Here is a 27,800-nt window from a genome sequence, read left to right as displayed (position 1 = left end):
CAACTTAAGTACTTGGGCATTAGCAAGACAATTTGCATAAACAAGTTAAAGCATTTAATTCTGGCCGGAAGTAGAAAATAAGAAATGATAGTACAGTTTTAAAATAAAATAAACGTTAGTAAAACTTAGGATCCTTACAAGGCAATTAAGAATTTCAGGGGAAAAAGCTTCAGCTTATTCTGAAGCTGCTGAATATTTGCAGATGAATTCATTGAACTCATTTATCGTTAATAGTTATCTCCATAACAAATTTAGAATGCTGATGAAAATGGTCTTTTCTAGCAATATGTACTGCAAAATACCTTGGCAACCTCTATAGAAAAAGGCTCCAACTCATGTCAAAGATTCCAAAGAGAGACTAACAATTTTAGAATGCGGAAATGCTGCAGGAACACACAAGTGTAAACGTTTCATAATGGGAAAAAATGCATGACCTCGAGCATTTAAAGGAGTTTCTCATTATATATTGTGCAAGTAAAAGAATACGGATGACACAAGTGTTAATGAATGATTCATTTGAAATAATTTCATACCTGAGGCTTGGCAGAATTCTGTTGGTTCACCTGATGACACAAAAATTGTCCTGATTGTAGAAAAAATGTTCAGCTCATACTTTTTTAACTATTTTGGTGAAAGATAATGTATTCGTATTATTCTTTCCTCTAAATTTTATGTCTATCATTCAGCCTATAGATATCACAATAATGTGCATGCTGAAATGCAAATATAAAGTAGAATATTAAAAACCCATGTTAAAATTTTTGAATAATGGCTAGACTATTCAAGAATTTTTGAAATATTTTAGTGTAAAATCTGCTTTTGAAGCATCACAAGATTATGGGAGCATGTGTCTCCAGATACTTTAAAAAATGCTTGGCATATTTTATGGTAAGAATGATGAACATGATAGCCGCCAATGTGAAGGTTTTCAGATATTGCAAATCAAAGGTTAAATTTTCCAATTAATGGACTTTTTAAAGAATTTTGGAGATGCAGTAATAAATGAAGATTCTATAACAAGATTTTCATTGTGATGACAGTGCCCCCAACTGTAGACCAATTAATGGATGGAAAAATCTGTAGTATGGTTCTAGATCCAGAAAATATCACTACCAATAGTGAAGAAGTAACAGAGAGGTTATTTGAAACAAAAAAAATTTGATTGACAAGTTAGTTGTAATTCTCGACAAAGCAATTACAGGACTTGAACAATGGAGCTTTGTAACTGAATAAGAAATTATGTCTGTCTGTAGAATTAAAGAGAAAATATTAGCACAAAAATAGCAACTTAAACAACTTACATTGAAAGAAATGTTTAATAAAGTAGACAAATAAATATTAAGCCATTTTTTAATGTTGTTACCCTTTAGATCATAAATGCTTTGTTGTTTCATAAATCAAGATTTCATATTTTTAATTTTATAACTTTTACATGCCATCGTACAAGTTTTAAACTGATCATCTAATATCTGGAAAAATCCCAAATCCGGAATCGAAGCCCCGACGAGTCCGGATCTCAGACTTTGTACTGTACCCTTCCATTGACCAAGCAAGGAGTGATACTCTCTAATACTTTCACATGGACCCCACACATTACATCTATTAATCAGAAATTTTGAGCATGTAAAGCTAGACTCTTCCTTGCATTTGCTGGAATACTGTTCTATCTGTACACAAATTGCTCATTTAAACAATAATTTTGTGTCCCATGTAAAATTATGCCTGGCCATATTCATGCTGTACTAACTGAAAACAGTTGCATATTGCTGAAAGTACTGTTCTGTATGGCAAATTGTAATGCATCTCGTTATGTATGAAATAATAAATACACAACATTGTTCAGCTTGTCAGTGTCTGTAATGAATTGGCTAAATGATTCCATGAAAAATCCCCCTTAGTTGATAAAAATGGCATATGATTATGACATAAATGATGTAAGCAATGTTAAAGGTCCTAGGGGTTTCTCGATATTGTTGAGTGTGTACTGGTTCATAATAAATTGAATGAGCAAGTTAGATGAAATGTGAATAAAATTTATATCATCAAAACAAATGAAACAAAATGCTTAAATTTCCACATATATGTGTACAATACTAATTCAGAAGTCAAACAACAAAAATCAGCGTTATATTTACAAAATTTTCACAGGACTAATTTCGATGGTTTTACCGAACCACCATCTTCAGCTGCAAAACCGCAAATGAACAAGATAGGAAATAATGATTAGATAAGATAAGAAAGCCTGGACAAGAATAAGCAAGTGGCGCCATCTGTTGGTGAAACCAGAACTAAAACATAATTTCTTTAAAGGCCGAAGGCAAATTTGGATTTCAATTAGGATTGTTAACTAAAACAGAAAGATTTTTATGAATGTGAAATGCCTCTAGAAAATCCAGTTCTCCAATGGAAGATGTTTTTTGAATGATTTTGGCAGCAGAAAAACTGAAAGTGTGGTTTTCGGACCAACAATGTTGAGCAACAGAAGACTTCTGTGTTTCCTTTTTTCTAACATATGCCTCATGTTCCTTGACGCGAAACTTCAAGGCTCTCTTAGTTTGGCCAATGTAAATTAAACCACACTGGCAAGGAATCATATAAATACCCCAGGAATTCATATCCGGAATGGGGTCCTCGAGTATGGAACTCGGAATTTTTTTGATGGGAGAATAAACAACCCGAAAGTTAAATTTCTGCAAAATATGTGCAACTTTATAGCTAATTGATGGAAAGAAGGGAATGACAACAGAATTGGGACTGAGGGGGCTTCCCATCCTGGCTGATATCTACATGCATTATTATGAATCAAAATTGTTTGAAACTTTAAACTTCCCGGCATGGTTCCGCTACATAGACGATACTTTTACTCTGTTTGAAGGTAATAAAGATGATTTAAATAACGTTCTTTCAACAATGAATTCTATTGATCCTGCTATTCAGTTCACTTCTGAACTTGAGACTTGCAATTCTCTTCCGTTTCTCGACATTCTGGTCACACGTAACACATCCAACTTCAGTACTACGGTTTACCGTAAACCTTCATCGGTTTGCCTTCCACCACACTTTAAATCATGTCATCCGACTAAACAAAAGTTAGCTTCATTTTATTCCTATGTTTTCCATGCTCTTCAAGTTTGCTCCTCCAAACTAGCCCTTGATGAAGAACTAAAGTATTTAAAAGCAATAGCTATTGACAGGGGCTTTTCACCCAACATTATTAATCAAGCAGTTAAAAAATTCTCATCTCAACACACTAAAAGGCACACTCTTGTTTTAGGAGATTATAAAAATTCTGTTGTCATTCTCTTCTTTCCATCAATTAGCTATAAAGTTGCACATATTTTTCAGAAATTTAACTTTCGGGTTGTTTATTCTCCCATCAATAAAATTCCGAGTTCCATACTCAAGGACCCCATTCCGGATATGAATTCCTGGGGTATTTATAGGATTCCTTGCCAGTGTGGTTTAATTTACATTGGCCAAACTAAGAGAGCCTTGAAGTTTCGCGTCAAGGAACATGAGGCATATGTTAGAAAAAAGGAAACACAGAAGTCTTCTGTTGCTCAACATTGTTGGTCCGAAAACCACACTTTCAGTTTTTCTGCTTCCAAAATTATTCAAAAAACATCTTCCATTGGAGAACTGGATTTTCTAGAGGCATTTCACATTCATAAAAATCTTTCTGTTCTAGTTAACGATCCTAATTCCAATCCAAATTTGCCTTCGGCCTTTAAAGAAATTATGTTTTAGTTCTGGTTTCACCAACAGATGGCGCCACTTGCTTATTCTTGTCCAGGCTTTCTTATCTTATCTAATCATTATTTCCTATCTTGTTCATTTGCGGTTTTGCAGCTGAAGATGGTGGTTCGGTAAAACCATCGAAATTAGTCCTGTGAAAATTTTGTAAATATAACGCTGATTTTTGTTGTTTGACTTCTGAATTAGTATTTATTCGGCGTGTTATTGTGTCTTAATATGTGTACAATATTGCAATATCTTGCAGTAGTTATATTTTAAACTACTAGAATGTTCAACAGAACTTAATTCAAAACAGAAAAAGCAAATCCGATTTCACTGCGAATTCGCTACAATCATTAACAGCAAAAAATAATAATAAATAAACAACTACAGTTTTCTTACCAACTGAACTGAGATGTTTTCCTCCATCTTTTTAAATGTACGAGAAAAGTCTTGTATTTTCTCGATTTTTCTGGATAGCAAGAGTACAGTTATGAGATATCTATTTATTAAATGTGCGTGCTCCTGTATTTTTAATTTTTCGCCGTAGTTTTCTCTTGAAATAAGTCTCATGCTGCATTGCACGATAATATTAAACAATTTTAATTAATTCTATTTAAAAATAGCTAAATCAAAACAAAACACAACACTATAAATGTAACTTCATGGGTAATAAATTTAATTGCATGCTTGCCTTCTACTTACATTTAATTTGCTACGTAGGTGCTTTTTTGCTATTTAGATATTTGTGCTTTGTGACTTACTTTGGAACTTTTAAAAGAACATTCTTGTGAACTGACAAAATTCACAATGAAAATTCTTATTTGACAAAGACACTGCCTTATGCACAAGCACCCTGGTGTTTGCACCATTCCACTAAGTTAAATTTGTTTAAAAAACATAAAAATATAAAATTTCAATCTTAAGAAATTTTTCCTTTCCATTATGCTTTTGTCTAGTACCAACATTATTTTCTGTGCATGTAATTATATTAAAAAATGAATCAAAAGTTTTGATTTCAATATTCTTGAATAAGTATTCCTTCAAGTATGAATGTGTTATACTTACTTATTTCTGTAGAAACAATCCATATTTAATGTAACTATTGAAAACAACTTAAAGGCCTGACTGTAATCTACAAAATTCACTAATCTTCATAACCCCTTCACTAATCACATTAACACCTTAGTGCTGTTGTGTGCAACTTAATCATAGTTTTATTGTATTTAGTTATGCTTCTTTAATTTGTTTAATATTATCACTACTGATATCAATCAACCTGAATGTTGATTAAATAGAAAGGAAAGTATTCCTACTTTATGTTTCTTATTGGTGAAACAGCATGAAAAATATTTCTTCCTTTCAGGACAGACAGGAATACAGGAAAATCCCCTGCTTTTGTCTTATTTTAATTTTTTAGTCTTTTTTAAATTTTTTTTAACATGTCTTGTTGATTATCCAAATTCTCAAAAAGTATTCATTAGGCAGTGCACTATGCTGCCAAAACAGTTCTGTGATGTCGCCAAAATGGGTTTATATAGCAACCGAGGTATGTGTGCAAGCAGGATATAACCATTCTGTACTGCGCCATGCGCATAGTTAAAACTCCGAACTTATGATTGGACATATTTTCTGATGATATCATTTTCTCTTAGTGCAATGACGTTTAGGCAGGGTTCTTACGTTTTTTTTTTTTTTTTCCTGTTGAATGATTCATATGAGTGACATGGAAGCGGGAAAATTATCGTTTGTTTTCTTTGAAACGAAAACATTTAGCTGCAGCGTTCTGCAAGTGGCCTCCCGTTTCACGGAATAATAAAATTGTAAAATCTTTCAAAGATGCTGTTAATATCAGAAGCAACCTTTAAGGGCTTAGATTTTATTATTAAGGGCTTAGATTATTATCTCGATCCATCTTTAAAGGCATTGTGTGCTAGTAAGTATATTATTATTATTATTGCAATTTTGTTGCATTCTGTTCCTTTCACATTGCAGAAAATCTTTCCTTTGCAGATATTATGTTATTTCCATGTTAATGTCTGTGTCTTTCACATTTCTAATATTCTGTTGCCTTAAATGAAAGAAGGAAGTGCATTCAGTATTGTCACTGAATTTAATGCACGTGTATAAGAAAAGAAACTTCCTTCTCTGACAAACACTATTTTTATGCAAAGTTACAGAAGATGTTACACATTTAAAAATGGGCAATATTCATAAAATAATATTATTCAATTTAAAATACATATATTTCTCTGTTCCAAATCTACTATATTAGTCTAACTTCAAAAATAAATTTTATTTTTTCAGACTGATTATAAATATTGTGAATTTGCTATGTACTATGTTAGCTTCCAACATCGTTTTTGCTATTTCTGACTTCTCTCATGCTTTTGGAGATTGCATCTGCAGAGAATGGTATATAGGAAACATGAAATAATAAATTAATAATCATTTCATAATATGAAAAATTTTAAATTAGGAATACGTTTATTAAAAATCTCTGCAATTAATCCACATTTATGGAAAAGCACATGAAGAAATAATATTTTTCTCTTTAGGAAAAAAAATGCTACCATTTTTTATATTAAGTTCACCACACTACAGTGTTGTAAGAAGTGTAATCTCATAGCAACAAAAATACAATGCAAATAATAATATTTTCGGTACTGCTATCAAAATGTAAATGAACGGTATGGAGGTGTACCTTCGAGCCCAGGCAAAGTCAAGGCGTTCCTAAGTGTAGAAGAAATAATGTCATCGGAAACCAAATCCAATCATAAGGAGAGATTTTCCCCATGTGCGTGGCGTGGTATAGGATGCTTATATGCGTGCAGGCACAACAAACATACATTTACATCCTAATTTCCACCTTTCAAATTCGATGGTCATTTTTCTTTTTAGTGTGTGTTTTTGCATTGAATACATTTTTTTCCTTGTAACAAATTCTAATGAGACTGTGGAGTTTGCTGGACGATGAAAAAGAAAATGTTGGGGTTCTTCAGAAATATGATTTTTATCCAACAATAGAGAACAAAAATTTCACATTACATTAAGTTAGCAATTGATATTATTACTAATTTAATGTATTATTAGAAAATATATTTTACTCTAATTTTCCTATAAGTAAAATATTTTGTGCTGTTATTTTCCTTGCTTCATAAATTATGATATATTTTTAATTCTATTTATATTCATATTTCTCTATATTTTTAGTATTCTAATAAAATAAAATGTGTATTCAGTTAAATGCTTTTGTGAGTAAAGTTTTAATATTTTTTTCAAATTTTAAACACATTCAGTTAATAGTTTCCTGATCTTGTCAGATTAGTTCCATCAGCCCCTACTTCACATTCCCACTGATGAAGTAGGAGAAAATAAATACAATAGAAAGTAATTTCAGATTTGCTGTGGCTCTTCCCATTATGTAATTTAAGTATAAACCAGTTCCTTTTAAAAAGTTTTCAACAAAGGTATTCCCAATTAGTCTGATAACCATTGTGTAATTTGCTCTAAACAACCTAAAGTGTAGGGTTGATTTTGAATTAAAATCTTTTTATCCATGAGGCTATATTTTAAAGTTATAAAAATTTTTTTGGGGGAAGCCCTACTTTAAATTTAATGTGCTTAATAATCTTGTTTCTGAGACAGTGTCCTTTTTATAATTATGAAACATTTATTTTATAGAAAAGAGTTCTGTATAGTTAAAAAAAATGTTAATTTTAAGGGCATCATATATACTAAGAAGGAAAGCTTGCATTGTCCTCATCTCTTAAAAATTTTAATGCAGTTTGAGACCGTTTAGTTATTTTAAAGAGGTAATTTCTGCCTCAAAGTGTGCGTTTATTTTTAGGCATTTTTCTGAAACTTATTAATTCTTTTTTTTGCAATATGTTCTTATTTTTTTAATATTATCTTTTATTAAAACTAAATCAAAACCTTTTTTTACAGTACAGTGCAATAGATACAAATCCATTGAGCAACTATGTCATGCATCCATTTTGGAACCAAGTTGTTAAGGTATGGTTTAAATTTTTTTTCATTTTGTGATTCAAACAAATTTGATTTTCATTCTTTTTGACTTGTTTTATAAATTTTTCTTTTTTCACTCAGCATTTCAGCAACTCTGTTTCTATCTTGAATAAAAGTAATTTAATAATTTTACACCTAATTAATTAAAATGCTTAAAAGTTTCTTTTGCATAAAAGTCTTTTGCAGTGCTCATCAGGATGTTGTATCTAAGACACTTATAAAGAGCAAGAAGAATTAGTGTAACATGACTAAACAACCTTTCTCTTTAACTGAGGGAGGGAAAATGAGAACTGAAAATTTCTATACAATAACAACTGACCAAAAATTTAAGCACGTTCCAAGTAAAGGTAACATACAAAGTTACTGCTGCCATCTGTTGATTAAAATGTAAATAATATTAAGTATTTTTGGAAGCTACAAAATCATTGAGGATTCTTTAAATAATAAGTGTAAATAAGCAGAAAGAAATTAATAATTTTTTAAGAAAACGAGCAAAATAATAGCATATCAGCTCAATAATAGCTGGAAGTAACTCAAGGAAAATTTGGATATTTAGCAATTCCTTCTTAGGACACAAATTGTAAAGTTCCTCACATCACTCTCAGTTCAGTTAACAGCTGAGTTTCACATCTAATTCACAACTGAACTCCCTTTCAGATCTGTATGTATACTCTGTAGCACAGGCTTTAGGAACTCTTGGAAGAAATGATCCTAGGGCTTTGAAAGTGTGTTCTCACAAATTTTACAGAAAGTGACCAAATGTCACAACCAACTAGATGACTAATATAGTTGCCAAAGCCCCTTAAGACCCAAATTGCCTATATCTTGCCTTCAAATTAAGCTATTTTTGCAATTTCAAAATCGTTGCGCTCAGAATTATACTAATTCTAGGAACCAAACAAACACTTAAATACAAGACATATGACTATAGATTAGGTTAAACTCGAAACAAACCATAAAATTACTGTTCTTAAAAGAATGAATAAATAAAATAAAAAATAAAACATTACAAAATATTACAGCATTTAAAGACTACAGAAATGGGGCGGGGGGAGATAAACAAAAATACAAAAATGGGATTAAAGTATTTTGAAATATTTAAAACAGTGTTTAGCATAATTTAATTAGGAAAGAATTTTGTCAAAAGCTGATAGTAAAGAGGAATTAGAATTGGAATCACAGTTGGAATCATTAACCAGAACCAAAAGGATTTATGGATTAGAAATATGTGCTGGAAATAGATTCTGCAAGCAGAAGGTATTTTTTGAATAATTTTGTTTACAGAGAAATGGAAAAGTTCCCCCCCCCAGTCATTGATGGCCTGTAGAAGGCTTCTGAGTTTTTCCTAAGGTAAGCCTCACGCTCTTTAGTGTGTAACTACAAGACTCTGCACATTATTATTGTATGTGTAATGCACTGTGTACTGGCAAGGAAAACTGTAGGTGCCCAAAAAGTTTATAGTTGGAATGAAATCCTTTTAAGTATTGGCCCACCAGCGGCCGAGCAGTAAAGTCGCTGAACACTGGTAGTTCGGTCCGAGATTCGAATCCCGCGAACGGCCTGGCGTTTTCGTGGTTTTCTCCATGTGTAACGTGTATACGAGCCAGTTTCCCATAGAAAGTTTTCCACGAAGGCATCCCTCCTCTTAGGCAGATAGCCCTCGAGGTTTTGCCATAATCACACACACACGCACCTTTTAAGTATTGAAGTTTGAATTATATTGGTTGGAGGGGGGAAAACATGAAGTTTAAGTTACAGAAAGTATGTGCAGTTTTATAACTAATCACAGGAAGGAAAGAAATAATTACTGAATTCTTGTAATTGCTTAAAACAAGAACTTTTTTCTTGCTTTGAAATGAAAATTTTTTAATCTGTTGATCAGCAACATAAGATGAGAAACCCTTATCAGTTACAGCCGCTCTTAAAAAGTTAAATTCTTGATCGAGAATTAACTTGTAGGAGAAAATTTTGAGTACACAGAAAATAGAATAAAGAAGCCAACATTCGTTTAACAGAATTATGGGATTTGAAGTGTGGTGTAGGGCTAACTGAATATTTACAGTACACAGTAATACTGAAATTTGATACATTATATATGAACAGGATGTTAAGGAACAGAAGAAAATAAGTGTCTCAAATTAAAAAAATGAACCAAATAGCATTATTAATGGATCACAATTGAAAGAACTATACCTGAATCTACTTTCTGACTGCTAAACTGAGCAAAAGTTCATCAACGTAGTATGACCAAACTGGAAACTTTCAATATGTTAAATACACTCACTTCGAAAAGTTTGTAGGCAACAATTATTATTGGTCATAATAACTACAACTACTTCTACTAGATAATAACTACTACTTTCACTTCACCTATAGTTTCGGTTTAGTTTGTAAGGTTGTCATGCCTGAAATCAGTAAGGAGTTAGTGAGTGCTACAAAGAATAATAAAGATGTCATATATGAAAAAAATTGATTCTTGCTTTTGCTTTTTGCCTTTTAAATTATTATAAAAAGAACTTTCACTACATTTTTGGTGACCTTGGAATTATTGATAAAGATGTCAGAAGGTGAAGAATCTGGGATTAAAGAAGAAATAGCATGGGTAAGTGTGAAAATACCTCCCTTTTTGGGCTGAAAAGCCAGAGATATAGTTATCAAGTAGAAGCACAGTTTTCTATTTGTGGAATAACTGCCGAGGAAACTAAATTCAACTACTTAGTTTCGCAATTGGAAGCAAAATTTGTTGAAAGTTTGTGAGATATAATAAGTGACCATAGCAAAACCAAATATACTGCTGCTAAAGAACATCTCTTGGACACTTTTAAAGATAGTGAAAATAAACGTTTACAGAAACTGCTAACAGGCATAGACTTGGGAGACAGTAAACCTAGTCAACTTTTACAAAAAATGCGAAATCTTGCTGCCGATGGCATTTCGGATAAAGTTCTTAAAACACTATTTCTGCAGAAAATGCCAGATTCTGTGCGCAATATTTTAATCATTAGTGATGAAGATATCGAAAAACTAGTTCTAATGGCCGGATATAAAAAAAGATGTTAAACAGTGGGCCCAAACTTGTATCGAGTGTTAGAAAAATAAAGTAACTAAACGTACAAAATCAGAATATTCTCAATATCAAGCACTAGACGGAAGATTTAGTGTCTTGCACATTGATTTAATTGGGCCTTATTCACCTTCTAATGGCTACACTTATTGTTTGACGTGTATTGATCGGTTTACCTCTTGGATGGAAGTGGTACCGTTATCAAATATCACAGCAGAAAATATAGCACGAGCCTTTTATGAACATTGGATAACACGATTTGGTGTAACTTCTTGTGTTATTATTGACAGAGGAACTCCATTCATTTCAGAACTGTTTCAAAATTTGGCTACGCTATGTGGAGTAAAAGTAAACTGTACAACTTCTTACCATCCTCAGAGTAATGGGAAAATTGAGCGTCTGCACCGTACTTTAAAAACAGCTGTTAGATGTCATAATTCTCTTTATTGGACAGAAACATTACCAACAGTTCTTATGGGTTTGCGAGCTGCTCTACATGAGGACTGTAAGTATACAATAGCTGAAATGGTTTATGGGAAAACTATTAAATTACCTGGCGAATTCTTTGAAGAATCAAACATGCCAATATCAAATGATAATTTTGTAAGTAATCTTCGAAATCAGATGGCCCTCTTAAAGCCCTATCAATCGAAATCTAAATGTAAACAAAAGATTTTCATCGAAAAAGATTTGTACACATGCTCGCATGTGTTTCTGCGGGTTGACGGAGTGAAAAAAACCTTTGGAGCCCCCATATGAAGGATCATTTTTGGTACTGCAAAGAACCCCGAAATATTTTCTTCTATCAATTAAAAATAAACAAGTTAGTATCTCTGTGGATAGGTTAAAACCAGCTTATGTGTTACAATGTAATGAACTTTTGTCTCCAAAAGTGCTCAAAAGAGCTTCAAAAAGTGATCATACATCTGTGCCAAGTCAGCAAATAGAACAACCTAAAAAATCAACACGCTGTGGAAGACAAGTAAAACTTCCAGTTCGTTTCAATGACGTTATTGACTCTTCTTGAACTTATAACCTCTGCAGCGAATTGCATCCTCTTCAATTCTCATTTGCTTCTGGAAATTAGCATTTTCCTCTCTGTGCCTAACTTTTGGAAGTGAGTGTAATTTGGATGCAGAATATATATAGAGATAGTGGATAAGAATTGGACCAAAACTTCTCATGCCTAATCCTTCAATCTAATGGTACTAATTATCTTGGAAAACAAAATGTGTTTCAGACAACATGAAATTAACTCATCAGTTTCAATAATGAAGGTATGAGTAAAAGGAGATGCCATCATCACACTGCAGCTGATGCAGAGCAGCTGAGCTTTGGTAGCTAAGGGTGGTGTGATACTTTTGTTTACATTCACAGCATGTTACCTTTATAGCAGTTTGGTAATACTTCCACACAGACAGTTCTGCACAAATCGAGAAGCGAGGACACTTTTGCATAAAAGGAACATTCATTTTTGGATGGGTTATAGCAATTTTTATATTGTAGTGGGATATCTGTACAAATCACATCTATGTTATTGTTCGATAACTTGCAACAGCAATTTTGATTATGAATTTGTTTTAAAAAATTCTAAGCTCCTGGACTACAAAAATATAGATTTTAGCATACTGTTTATGTTATATGTAAAGAATGATAAATATCTCAAGGTACCATTAAAATGTTGCAAAAATATAACATACTCTAAAGCTGAATTTCCTCATAACTAACTGGTATGAGCTGAAAATGTTGTATTGGGTTGGCAACTAAGTAATTGTGGATTTTTTTTAGAAAATCAAAGACAATTTTTTCATGGAACTAAATAACTTTATTCTGTAATGTATTGCCCATTTTGATCAATGACTTTTGCCATCTTTCAGGCAGCATCATAATCCCACGTTCATAAAACTTCTGGTTTTTATTAACAAAATACTGAATCAGGTACGATTTGACATCATCATCATTATTGAAATTTTTACCATTCAAGGAGTTTTGTAAAGATCGAAACAAAAAGTAATCAGATGGTGCAAGGTCAGGACTATATGGTGGATGTGGCAAAACATCCCAACCAAGCTCCAATAATTTTTGCCGAGTGACCAAAGATGTGTGGCCTTGCATTGTCATGATGGAATACAACACCTTTTCGATTTGTTAATTCGGGCTGCTTTCCTCAACTGCATTGTTTAATTTCATTAGTTGTTCAATGTAGACATCAGAATTGATCGTTCGGTTGGGTGGTAAGAGTTCAAAGTAGACAATTCCTTTGTAATCCTGCCAAACTGATAACAAAACTTTCTTTTGATGAATATCAGCTTTTGATGCTGTTTGAGTTGGTTCACCTGGCCTGCTCCACGATCTTTTCTGCTTGATATTGTTGTAAACAACCCATTTTTCATTGCCAGTTATCAGTCGTTTTAAAAATGAATAATTTTCATTACGTTTCTTTAGCAAATTGCAGCTGTTAATGCATTGCGTTAAATGCGTTTCTTTTGGTTCGTGAGGAACCCATGTATCAAGTTTTTTAACATAGCCAAGTTGTTTTAAGTGATTTCCAATGCATGTATGTGATACATGAAGCTTCTCTGCAATCTCACGTGTTGTACCGTGAATCCGAATCGATTATTGCTTTGATTAGGTCGTCATCAACTTTAACTGGACGACCAGAGAGTTTTTCATCTTTGAGTGAAAAATCACCAGAACGAAATTTCGCAAACCAATTTTGACACTGCCGTTCTTTTAAGGCTTTGTCACCATAAACAACACATAACTTTTTATGAGCTTGCGATGCGTTTTTCCCTTTGCGGAAATAAAAAAGCAAAATATGACGAAAACGTTCCTTTCGATTTTCCATTTTTCAACGAATGCCAAACGAAAACTACACAACCGATCAAAAAACCTTTTTTACTGATTGACAGCTGAATTGCCAACTATCAAATAACAAAATGTGTTTTACATTTGTATTACGTCTGCAACCCTAAAAATTCAACTGAAGCCATCTATGAGTGAAATCCGCAATTACTTAGTTGCCAACATAATACTTCTTTCGATACTCTTGATAGTGTGTTTGCTGCATTTATTTTGTGTTTTAAATAAAATGCATTTTTTGTCATCCACGTTATAGTTTAATATGCACTTTTTAAAATTTTTAAGGGAGGGACATAAAAGTGAAATTACCTTGAAATCCTGATCCTTGTTAAAATTAATAAATACAGTGCAAAGTCCGAAATCCCGATTCATCGGAACTTCGGCGATTCCGGATTTGGGATTTTTTTCCAGATTTTAGATCATCAGCTTAAATCTAGTAAGATGCCATGTAGAAATTATAAAATTAAAAATATGAAATCATGATTTATGAAATAATGAAGTATTTATGATCTAAAGGGTATCAAAATTTACAAAAAAAAAAAAAAAAAAAAAAAAAGCTTAGTATTTATTTATTTACCTTATTAAACCTTTCTTTCAATGTGACTTTTTTAAGTTGCTTCATTTTTTATGCTAATACTTTCTCTTTAATTCTGTAGGCTGATATAATCTCTTGTTTAGTTACATTGTTGAAGTCCTGTAACTACTGTTTCAAGAATTCCGACTTACTTGTCAATCGAAATTTTCTCGTTTTCAGTAACTTCTCTGTCACTTTCTTCATTATTGGTAGAAGTATTTTCTGGATCTAGAACCATGCTACAGATTTCGTCATTCATAATATAAAAACTTCTTTTATATCATCTTCATTTATTACTGCTTCTCCACATTTCTTTACAAAATCCGTTAATAGGAAAATTTCACTTTTGTTTTGCAATATCCAAAAACCTTTAAAATTAGTGGCTATCATCATCAAATTTAGCTATCCTTCACTATATATATTTGGCTATGCATCAAAAGCTTGGCGACTAATGACAAGTTGCTCCATTAAATTTTATCTTGCTTCTATTGTGCATTGAGACAATTAAGCCTTATGTCTATTTCTTGTACATGCTTAAGGCATATCAGAGTTCTGAATAAATAAATTCCCACATATACTTAAGCCTTATTGAGGGCTGGTGCTAGGTATCTTACCGCCTAATGCAGTCTATGTGGGTCCAAAATTCTGCGACTTACTGCGGCCATATGAGCCTTGGTGCTGGTTGTGGGGGAATAACAAATCACTTATTCTTAATTCAAATAGCCCTAAATGTAATCTTTGGGTTTATGAGTATCATCAACAAAATCTATTTTTAGGATATGGAAAGAAATTTTTGGTAAATTTTTCCTCGTCAACATTTTTTAGCGCATTTAACTTAAATCTGTAATCATTGCCAAGTGATAAAAACGCTCATCATCAAGATAAAAAGGTTACCACATTCCTTTATTATTTAGTTACTAACATAAAAAAATTGTTTAGGCATCTGTACATGAGTCATTACTCAAGTTGTCATGTTTTGATAAACATGCAGTGATGAAAGGAAAGTATAATAAATAATGATTCACCAGGGGGTTGGCGCCAGGTCAACCATATATCTACTATGTGGAATGTTTCGGTTTGAGATGTGTGCCAAAGCACATACGCAGCAATAAAGCCAAATTACTGATGGTACAAATTTATACTAAAATGATTGTTTCTTCAATAACAAGCTATTTTATTTAGTGTCGAAGTGAAATAAAGAATTGCGATTCTCCAGATGTTTCATTATGTGCGAAGGGGGGGATCAAATGCGCATGCGTAAACCTAAAAGGAAAACTTTGTTGGTGGTTTTGAGGTCCAGATTTTAGATCATTCCAGATAATGGATGTCCAGATTTCGGATTATGTACTGTATATAGGCAAGTTTGCTAATAAGTCAACTTTTTCTTCATTTGTAACCATATATTTGTGTAAAATAATATACAGAAACATTTTCCAGTATGTGCAGGTGATAGAAAATGTTTCTGTTCACTATTTTACACAAATAGGCAGAGCCGTGTGTGTCAAGGTGATGTAAGCACGTGAACATGCCATATCATCATGACAGCTTATTAAGAATTTGAAAATTGGGTGATCCATGGAGGTGAATTTGTATTCCGTCGTAGGAGGTCCTATGACGAATGGCCCTCTAATCGATTCCAGATTGTTAAATGTTTCCCATGCGAGTCTTTTCATTTGAGGATTCCTAGCTTTTGCAGATCTCATTCATAGCAAAAGAACAGGTTTCTGGAGCATATTACAATATTTGCTCTCAGTATCATAATTGAAAAGTGCCGAAACAGGTAAAATTGCTAAGATGTTGGTGCTAGGAGGAGCAGGGTGAAATTGCTAATAGATATATTTAATGCTCTGTCAAAATATATTCACTAGAAAATTTGAAAATGGATGTATCCAAACATGTATTTTATGTTAAAAGTCTGAAACTTGATGGCTAAATGTAAATATGAAATTATGTATGTTAAAGTATTTGTAATTAGGCATGTATGTCAGGTTAAGATTTTTAAATACGATAAAGCATGCAAAGGCTATCTGCGTAAGTGGACAGATGCTTTCCTGAGGACTTACGAAGGAAAACTGCATGAGTGTGTAATTAACAATAATGGATGTAATTTACATTCATTTTTATATTTATGTATAATTCTTATGTAACAAAACCTGGTATTTTTTTAATGGCCAGGCACTTTATTTAATAGGCAATAGCCTTTCGCCAGTACAAGGGCCAGAAGTGGTGACCATTTATTGTGGAAGCTCCTAATAGGTGGCCAGCATTTGCTCCTATGAAGGGACAGACACTTACAACCATGCCTTCACTGGTATTCGAACCCGGGCCCATCATTACAGCAGTCAGGGTTACTAACCAGTCTACCAGTTGGGCGGTAGAAAATCTGATAGATGCTGTGTTATTCTAAATTACTCAAAAAATATAGTGAATGCACAAAAATAAAGATTTGCACATGCTGAAAATAAAAAAAAAAAATATTTAATGTAAATGAGTATTTATGCATATAGTTGTAAAAGTATGTAGAAATCAGAAACCAGCAGCAGTATTTCACTATTCAAATAAAAGGTGCTCTACTTTGAAAGAATAAAATAGAGCATTAATTATTCAAGTGACTTGTGATTTTTGATTCAAAAGATGCCAGAAGATAAAAATCATCTTATATTTGAGAAAGTGTTTTAGAAAGAAGCTTATGATGCATGATTTTAATATTAATAATAGAATTTCAGAAATATTTATACAATTGGTTAGAGTTGACTTTAGGGTACCCCTTGTATTATCGCGATGTTGTTGTTTCGTTTATCAGCAAGTTGTATCATTTATGGTAACCTGAGTAGTTGAATGTTATGGAAACCCTATTATGGCATAATCCTTTGCATTATACTGGAAAATTTTGAATCATGGGATGTTTTGCAAGGGCTTTTATGGTGTGTGTTGCTTAGGAAGTACATTGCTTGTTTCATTGTTTAGATGATACAATGGCTGACTGTTGTAAGATTAATTTGAAGTTTCTGTACGATTTGGAACGAAAGGGGAAAAGTGCATTAATTGACTGGTGTGTAAATGAAGGTTTACTTAGTAGCCATTTTCAGGACAGTACGGAACTACGTAGTATATTTTTTACTTTTATTTTTGTGAGTTTATGTGGCGACTCCGATATACGGATACTAGTTCAGATAATTTTAGGAAGTTTTTGCATGCTGTTACGGAATTTTGTGTGCCACAGACTGATGACGAACGAATTTCTAAATAAGGTAAGTGGATATTTCTTTTATGTAGTGCTTAAATGCATAAGAGGTTTTTCCTTTTTTATGTTATTTTATTGTTTGGCTTTAAAATGTAGTTTATTGAGATTATGTATTTTTTGTTTGCCTCTACTGTAGAATTTGGTGCTCCTTTGACTTTTTAAACGAAAATATATCGATGTGTGCATGACAAACTCGAGGGAGTGCGTAAGACATAGTTTGTGCAATTCTCTGATGTTTTTTTTTTTTTAAATGAAAATAGGTCGATGTGTTACATGGATACCAAGTCTTTGCAATTCTTTGTCTTGTTATTTTGGCTTTGTGTTGCCATTTTTGGTGCAAAAATCACCACTACGCAAGCTAAAATAACAAGTCAAAGAATTGGACAAACTTGGTGTCCATGTAAAGCCAAAAATCGCCAAGTTTCGCCAAGGGGTACCCTAAAATATACTTTTACCATACAATTTTCTGAATCATACAATTTCAGAAATTTATTTCATTTCTCAGAATTTCAGAAAGAAGCTTTGCGATGCGTAATTTTAATATTAATAATCAATAAACATTGATTTAAATTTTTGTAATCATTAACCAAATAAAATCGAATTACCTTAAAATTTTATTCTAATGTAATTAGCAGAAACTTGTAAAAACTTTTCATTCAAATTAAAACTGTTCTGAGCAATTTATTCTGGGAAAAGTATACATTTAATTCTGTTCAGAATGAAATGTTTAAAAATGTATTTTTCACATACTTAGGACTGAAATAGTGTAGAAAACAAAAATATATGCATTTATACTTATATTTACAACATATATATTTACCTCCAAACTTTTCAAAACCAATTGATCTTAATGGCAAGTAATGAAATATTTTGATCGCCAGGTAGGGTGTATTACTGCTTCAAGGGAGTGAATGGGAAAAACCAGATTGGGATTTTCTTATATTTCCTACCTCCATGATTTCAGTACATGAGAAATGGAATTCTCAAAATCTACTTTCTAAACATTTAAATGCACTTTTTACTGGAACATTCGTGAATATTGCTGTCAGAGTAAATTAAACCATAATGAAAGTTTTGGGCAAATTTTTTAAAATTTACGCATAAACTAAGCAGGGAACTATGTGAAGTGTAGGATAATAGAAGGTTTTGGGAGTTTTGTGAGAATTTAAACTTAAATCTGAGAACTCCTCTTTCGTTACTGAGATAAGTTAACATTAGAGATACTGACTAGTAGATTGGTGTAAACTATGGAATGATTTTTTTTCTTTTCAGTACTTAAATTTTAAGTCTGTGAGGGAAGTTTTTGGAATTCAACACAAGGGTCCTTTTATGATGTTCCCAGTTCTAAACCAAGACTAGGACAGTGAATTTTGGGCATGAATTTGCAAGTTTCAGATGAAGTGTGTACTATTAGTACAAACTGCATTTTTATTCCCTGTCAAATTGTTTTTCCCTGGCTAGCATGAGTGTTCCAAGTAGTTAGTCCCAGCATAACTCACCATATTAAGAATTTTTCCAAACACGACTTTAGAACATATCTTTATTACCACTAAAGTGAAACAAAACAAAACCTGTCATACATATCTCATATACAGTGCATTCAGATACATTCTTCTTAGCTATCTCCTTACACACTGCATTCCAGCTGGTTATGCATCGTCTTCCATCTTTCGTCTTTACTTGACCCACCAATTCTCTTGACCGTTTTCCAGTCCGTACATCACTTCCTACAAGTCTTTTGTTTGTCGCAAAGAAAACGTTCTCCAAAGAGTTTTCGCTGAGCCAAGAACTTTATAAAGAGTCAAACATATATTTCTAAGCCTTTCTATATACAAATGCTAAAGTTGTATATTTTCTTTGAGCTGGACAGTTTCTTGTATGGCTGAATATTAATCTCTTTTAGAAGGAAATTAATACTGTACTGATATTCTGATAATGTAAGGGAAGATTGGTGTCCCTGACAGATCACTTTGGCAGGGAAAGAACTTGGTTTTTATTTTTATCACTTTCTGTGCCCTGAGCCAGTTAAAATCTGTTTAATTCACATGTGTATTTTATGAAGAGGGGTGTCCTCTTAGATTGTTTCAACACTAAATTGATGCAGTGAAAAATGAGTTAAAATGCAGCAATACTTGCATTTAGGAAGAGGGATTAGAAATTCAGAAGGATGTGGGTCACATGTAGGTACATGTAGAAGCTAAGTCGGCACCTCTGTAGTACCACAGGTGTTGAAGGTATTGCTGAATGTAGCTAACTTAAGTTTCTGTCCCAGTTTTGAGGGAGAACATTTTTGAACCACCTTTGGTGGAGGATGTATTATTCTTATCCCTTGAAATCTTAAAAGCAAAGGTGTTCAAAAAATTAATTCATGATAAGCTGTCATTTATCAATATGCCTGATGCCAGAATATTATATTTTCTTGCAAAACACTATACAGTACAAAGTGCAAGATCTGGACGTCCAAAATCCGGACCTCAAAACAAACAACTTTTTTTTTTTTCTCAATTGCTTTACACATGTGCATTTGATTTCATTTCATTCAATAATTTGGCTCCATAGCTGGATATCTGCTTGGCATACATTCAAACCAAAACATTCAAGATAAAAACATCTTTGGTTTTACACCAACTAATATTTTATATCCTTTATGCCAAACTGGTGAATCATTATTTATTATATTTTGCTTTTATTAATGCATGTTTTTCAACTCATGACAAACTGAGTAATGACTCATGCAGTGACGTCCACCAATTTTTTTTATATTAGTAATCTAATAATAAAAAGTATGGCAACCTTTATGTCAACATTACGCTTGGCAATGATTGCAGATTAAAGTTAAATGTGCTAAGAAATAATGATGAGGAAAATTTTAACAAAAATCTCTTACCATATGCTAAAAATAGATTTTGTTAATGATACTCATAGGCCAAAAGCTTGCATTTAGTGGTATTTGAATTAAGAATAACTGATAATGTTTTTTCACATAAAACCCAAAACCTGCAGCAGAGCTCGTATGGCAGCACCAGGCAACAGAATTTAGGGAAGACAAGATTTTCTGAATTTGGAGAAGTACCGAGCAACAAAATTAAAGGATGAAAAAATTTTTAGAATTTAGGAAAAGCATCCAAAATTTAGGGGTGGTAGGGGAATCCAAAATTTAGGGACAGCAGAAATTTAGAACTTAGGGAGGTGCTTGGTAGCAGAATTAGGACCCACAGAGACTGCATCAGGCAGTAGACATCTTGCGCCGCCCCTCAATAAACCTTAAATGTATGTAGGAATTTATTTATTCGGGATTCTGATAAGCCTTAAATATATATGTGCAAGAAATAGATGTATAACCGATATGTTAAAGAAATAGGCGTAAGTGTAATAAATAACTAAACTAAATACAATCAGGCTAAATTGTCTCAGTGTGCGATAGAAGTAAGACAAAATTTAGCGGAACAACTTGTCTCTTGGCGGCAGTCTCATGATACATAGCCAATAATGTATAGTGGATGCTTTTAAACTAGACTAAAATTATACTTACTGATTCTAAGAAATTTCAGCCAACATAGCAGATTGCCCTATTCCTTAACTTTTTGATTTGATCCAGCCTAATTATTTTTTGCAGGCTGTTTTTATTACAGAAATTTGATGAAAATTAAATTTTCAACTTTTGATCATGTTGAAAAGAGTTTCTAATTCTAGAGCTGCAACAGTATCTACAAAGCAAAAGCATGTTTTGATGTCCATTAAACCTTGCATGATTTACGTATAAGCTACACAAGCTATAGCGTAAGGCCTTTCTTTGAAGCCCTCCAAAATTTAAAATATAGTATAAATATAGAATTAAAATATAGTACAACAGACTTATAAAGGCCTTCATATCTCAAATAGCTTAGAGCCTCGAATATATTGTGGATTCTGACATCCCGATTGCAACAAATAACAGAAAAATGTTTCATTATGCTGAAAGTGAACATCATGACAAAGTGATAATTGAATAGGTCAGACAGCATGGCAGCAAGGTTGTACTATTGACGGATTATATTTATAACTTCTGAGTATTTCACGAAGAAATTAACTAAAAACTGAGTGCACGTATTCAAGAGGTTGGTTAACCAAATTTAAAAATCGCCATGGTTTAAGGCAATTAAAAAATTCAGGTGAAAAATCTTCAGCTAATACTGAAGCTTCTGAACTATTTGCAGATGAATTCATTCAACTCATTGATAGTTAAAAGTACAAATTTACAACGCTGATGAGCAAATTTACAACCTTGATGAAACTGGTCTTTTCTGGCAATATATACTGCAAAATACCTTGGCAACCTGTACAGAAAACACTTCAACTCATGTCAAAGATTCCAAAGCGAGACTCTGAATTTTTTAACATGCGCAAATGCAGTAGGAACGCACAAGTGTAAACTTTTCGTAATTGGAAAAAATACGCGACCTCAAGCATTTAAAGGAGTAAAATGTTTTCCGTTGTATATCGTGCAGATAAAAGAACACATATGACACAAATGTTAATGAATGATTGGTTTGAAAATCATTTCATACTTATACGCTCAGCAGAATTCAGTTGGTTTACCTGATGATGCAAAAATTGTCCTGATTGTAGACAACTGTTCGGCTCATATTTCACTTAAAGTTTTAGTGAAACATAATGTATCCGTATTATTCTTTTCTTAAAATTGTACATCAATCATTCAGCCTATGGATATCAGAATAGTGTGCATGCTGAAATACAAATATAAAGTAGAACTTTTTAAATCCATGCTAAATTACTTGGATAATGGCAAGACTATTCAAAGAATTTTTTAACTATTTTAGAATAAAATCTGCTTTGTGGAGCATCTCAAGATCATGAAATGATGTGTCTCCAGATACTTTAAAAAATGCTCGGCATAATTTATGGTCATCTAGAATATTTCACGGTGAGGTTGATGAATATTATAGCCGCGAATGTGAAGGTTTTTGGATATCGCAAACGAAAGGTTAAATTTTCGAATTAATTTGTTTTTTTAAAGAAATGTGGAAAAGCAGTAATAAATGAAGATGATATAACAGAAGTTTTTCATTGCGACAACAATGCTTCAATCATCAATCAATTAATGGATGGTGAAATCTGTAGTATGGTTCTAGATCTAGAAAATGCTGCTTCCGATAGTGAAGTCGGTATTCTCGACACAGCAGTTACAGGACTTGAACAGTGGAACTTTGTAACTGAACAATAAATTATGTCTGTTTATTAAACAGAAAGTATTAGCACAAAAAACGAAGCAACTTAAACAAATTGCATTGAAAGAAGTGTTTAATAAAGTAAACAAATAAGCTTTTTTTTCCTAAATTTTGATACTCTTTAGATCATAATTGCTCTTTATTTCATAAATTACGGTTTCATATTTTTAATTGCATAATTTCTGCATGCCATCTTACCAGATTTAGATGATCTATAATTCGGAAAAACGCCTAATCTGGAATCGCTGAAGTCCCGATGAGTCTCGGACTTTGTACTGTTTTATCTATTGTTAATAAATTAGTGATAAAATATAAGTTAAAATAAATTAAAATTGTCTTTTTAAGGATTTTTTACTGCTTATTTTGGTGCTTACATATTACATATTAACATATATACCACATTAGAAGAAGTTGCCAAGTTTTCAGAATGTGCAAGGTGTAGCAACCATGTGCATAAACCATTCTTCTGGCAACTATCTCGATAACAATCCTTCAGCCAAGCAATGCTGCCATTTTCATATGCATTCTTATCTGGTGTATCCTAAGTTTCAGTGATTTTTATAAGTAAATTGTGATATTTTGCCCTTTAAACTTGCTTTTAAAATGTGAGTTTGTGGAATTTTCCAGCAGTCAAGAAGCTGCAGTACAATTTCTGCAAGAATTCTGTTGAAAATGTTCAAACGAGAACAATAGCAAAGTGTATTTCCTTGATAGCAGCTATTGCTGGGAATTGCACGAAGCCAAATCTGCTCAATTCTCTGAATTTTTTAAATTGAAAACAGATCACTGTGTACTTGAAGAGAAGAATAGCACAAACAAAAAAAAAAAAAAAAAAAAAAAAAAAAAAATACAGAAAGATCTGAAGAAGATTGCAAGTGTTTTACTTTTTAAATGTATAATGTAATCCTTAATTAATAATTCAAAGCTGTATTTTAAAATTCTAAAGTATATTTTCTTTTTGTATGTTGATAATGTGTACCAACTCATGATAAATATCGATAGTTTGGTAATATTTCTAAAAAAAAAGTCTTCCCACGGGAAAAAAATTACCACCTTGAAGAAGTAACTTACAGTTTCATCTGTAAAAAATTTCCAAATTGCACCAATGGAGTTGTGTTAAAATGTAAATACCCTTAGATTTTGCATTACTTTTCGAAATGCTTTTCTTAACCCTTTGTGGCACACCTAAAATTTTCCCTCTGTACTCACAGAAAAATTGAATGAAAAAGGATTTATAGGTTAGTATAATATAGGTTACTCTGAACCTTCTTTATTTATTCTAGATGGCAGCACAGTACAAACCAGTCCATATATTTTAGCCATGTTTAGTTTTTGAAGACCCACATTATTCAAAGAAATCTTAGATTTTTTTTTTTTTTAATATATAAAAGGAATTGTTTGAAAAGAAATTTCTGTGTTATTTTCTTGGCTGTATGCTAATATCCTTATTCTATATCAGTTTTAAATTCTTTACCTTGAAATCTTGCTTAAAATTGAATGGCGAACATCAGGTGTGCCTAGAGTGTCACTGAGACACTAGGAATAGACCAACTGTATTTTTTTTTTTTTTCACTGCAGCTCTCCTGTGGGTTCATTCACAATAGAAAGGTGGGTCCACATCTGTGTTTCATTTCCCATTATTTCTTTTTCTTTTTTTTTTTGTAGGAGGGGTTTGGTTATCAAATAAGAAATTGTTGGGGTGATTTTTCTGAAGGTCAGGGGACATTTTATCAGTTTGGTTTTTCATTAGAGCAGTTCTCTTTTTCTCTTTCAAAGAAGTTTGGTTAGTGCTACGTGTTGATAGTTTTGAGTTGTAGACATTTATTTAATTTTATTGTACAGTTTAAATTTTCTAATTGTAGATATAATATTAGTTCATTTTTTTCTGATTTTTAATTATTTTGCAACTGGATCAGAAAGGGCTGATCATTTCTGAAGCACTGAAAGTGCTACACGAATTGCCTTCAGGTAGTGAATCTTATACGGATCCCGGTACATGTACAAAACATGTAGTGTTGAGTTGTGCCTTTTAAAAGGTGGTGTCACCTTCTTCAAAAAGTACTACCATAAAAAAAAAATAGATGAAAGTGCAAATATGAAATGTAAATAATGTAAATATCATATACCCAAGTAACTTTTTTCACTTATATACATGTAATCATCATATTGCCAAAAGAGCTTTTGGGGGGGTAGAGTTGCAGGCTTTCCCGTGGCACAAACTGGGTAATGCTAAATCTGCTACGGTATTCAGAATGTAGTGTTTTTTTAATTGTAGACAAAATCTTTTACTCTGTTACTTGCTTCCCAGCAATACTCGCTTCAGCACTCTGTTTGGAAGCTCATTCAGTGAGCCTGCTCCAGGCACATCCTCATAATTAAAATGGTAAGGGCTTTCTTTACAAAATTTCTCCTTTATACTCCTCTAGGCCTGATTAGACGATCAACCATTTTTTTTTCTTGTAAAAATTCTAACTTTAAAAGATAGCGTGCCAGAAAGGGTTAAATAAGTTTTCTTTCAAAATAAAAAATATTTATCAAATACAGTGATGATGTAAATGTTAATAAACAAAACAACAACAACAACAACAAAAAAAAAAAACAACAACTCATGCTAAGTATGTGCACCTAGTGCATAATTTATGTGATTAGAAACATTTTGCCTTAATTACAATAAATGCACATATTTATAAAAAGTATTATTTAGTTATATCACATGAATTAGATGTATAATAAATATATCAGTTAGAGTTATTAAAAATAAAGGTATAAATTATCAATAAATGCATAAATTCCATTTAAATTCTTCAATTTGTAAAGCAATGTAATACACTGTTAAGCACAGCTGTAATTTCGATGATAAATTAAAGATCTTGTGGATGAACATCAAGTTACTGCATCTCTAAGAACTGGCAGTTTGTGTGGCAATGTAGATGATAAATGCCCATGTATAATATACAAGAAATGGGAAGTCTCAACTAAACCATTTTTAATGTCAGAGTATAAATTCAGTATAAATTATACAAATTAGATGTATTATAAATTACTGTAGTTAGAGATAACATTTGTATAATGTATAACATTAAAAATACCTTTTTTAAAATTAATTTTGCAAATATTCATAAAAGTTATAAGCTAGACATGTCAAAAGTGTATGTATTTGAAATTATATTTAGGTAGATTATTAAAATAGCCTTAAACCAAACTTGGCATCGAAGGGTGTTGGTTGCGACTGGCATAACTGATTCATGGCCACCAGTGTAGAGTAATGTGGTAAATTTATTTAGATTATTGTATTTGATCAGCATGTTTTCCCTCCTTTTTTTTACTAATAGCATCCAAAAATTGTGAGGGGGGGGAAATTATGCAAATAATTTAACTTCCAAAGGATGCGGTTACGGTAAGAACATAACAAATGAAAATTAGTCATGGATAAACTACAGGTAATTATTGCAGTATTACTTCTCTAAAAGAAAGTTATATTCCAGTATGAATACATAGTAATTTTAACACTACAACATCTAATAAGATATTTTCATTTCTGCTTCCTTGTAACTTTAATCTTGCCCATTGTTATTTCTGCTATGCCTTAGGCTTCAAATCATCCATAAATAATTAGAGAAGGTGAATATGCATCTGATTCAGCAAATTCATCAAACAAATTTCAGCAAAATGAAAAAAATTCATCAAAAACTTAAAATATGGGTTCGTGTTTGGTTTGCTGAGATTTACTTGTTCTTATATTAAGCTGCCATAACAGTTAGCAGGGAAGGTTTCAGCATGACCTTTGCAAGTAGTTTGGGATGGTTTGTCATTGTTAGTAAGAACAAAAAAATTACTGGGTGGACGACTCCATTTAACAGTTTAGAGGAGCTTGTTCTCTGAATGAATTGAGGAAGGCCTATTACTTTAATTATGTGGATAATTTAAAAATTTTCAGAACCTGTTGCTAAAGAGCTAGGGGAAAAAATACATGAGAAAATATGGTATTAAAAAAGATTAAATCTGAGTGGCTTGAGTTAATGATCACTGATGGGAGGCAGCATTGGAATAAAATACTGTACCAAATTTAGTCCTACTTTTTAAATTAAAATTAGATTGAGGGATTATATCATTTCATGAGTAATTAGCATATCAATAGAGACTTTTTGTGTTTTATTAATATCAGAAATCTTTAACTTGCTAATGTAGTAATGCAGGTTGTGCTTAAATTTAAATAAATATACAATTTTCAAGTTCTTTTTATTCTGTTTATTGAATACAATGCAAATTGATGTTGCTTTGGCAAATATATGCTTTGAAAGAAACAATTATTTTGAAAATATTGATTTTACTTAAATAATGATGATAGTTAGATGTAAAGTATTATAGTGTGAAACTAAAACTACCAAGCTAAAACATTAATAAAAGGTCTAAAAAAGTGTGCATTATAGTTCTTAGGAGCAATTTATAAATGTGTAGAAGTTGTTGCTATTGAACTTAGTTTGCCACAGTGTGAAATAGAAAATTCCTTTTAGTTTGAATTAAAATTGAGAAATTCTACCAAGAAATAAGATGCCAAAATGATTACAAAGCTGTCAAAATTATTCTTACAGTATCTGAATTTGTGTTTTAATATTTTTAGTAAATTGGAAACTGTAATTTTTTGATGATCTAGTTTTTACACTGGTAGGCCTGAAAGTTATTAAAAGTAAAATCTACTAATATTGTTCTTGCCATTTGAACTTTAATAAATGAATACCTGATGTATGGTACCCCCACACACTTAAATCACATTCTTTTACATTGAAAATCTCTTAACATATTTTTATATATTCTCACTCTGTTTTGGTAGCTTAAAAATGAATTGATTATAATGTATTATTTGTTATATTTGATGTGTAGGATGAACCACAGGAATCTGACAATTTTGAGATTGGAATCAACACCATGGAATGTAGTTCAAATATTTATTTATTTCACAATACAAAGAATAGAGTGTGCCATTTATTGTAGCAGTCCTATTCTTCTTGTTAGCTTTTTTTCAAATGTTTCCTGCCATTTGGATTGCTTTTTGAATCATGATGC

The 27,800-nt window shown here is 32.1% G+C and overlaps 1 protein-coding gene across 5 annotated transcripts in view; it reads left to right on the top strand.

Moving 5' to 3' along the window:
• LOC118195777 (ethanolaminephosphotransferase 1-like) overlaps nucleotides 1-27,800 on the top strand; it is a 154,118-nt gene that overhangs the window by 26,497 nt on the left and 99,821 nt on the right. For all 5 annotated transcript variants that reach the window (XM_085809845.1, XM_085809847.1, XM_085809844.1 and 2 more), the window contains one exon: nucleotides 7,684-7,752. In XM_085809845.1, the coding sequence (XP_085665971.1) occupies nucleotides 7,684-7,752 (69 nt within the window). The remainder of the gene's footprint in view (nucleotides 1-7,683; nucleotides 7,753-27,800) is intronic.

Source organism: Stegodyphus dumicola, chromosome X2 (assembly GCF_044657685.1).
Source record: "Stegodyphus dumicola isolate Sdum_Otavi_A_Nest chromosome X2, ASM4465768v1".
NCBI lineage: Eukaryota > Metazoa > Arthropoda > Arachnida > Araneae > Eresidae > Stegodyphus > Stegodyphus dumicola.
This window is presented reverse-complemented; position numbering and strand designations above follow the sequence as displayed.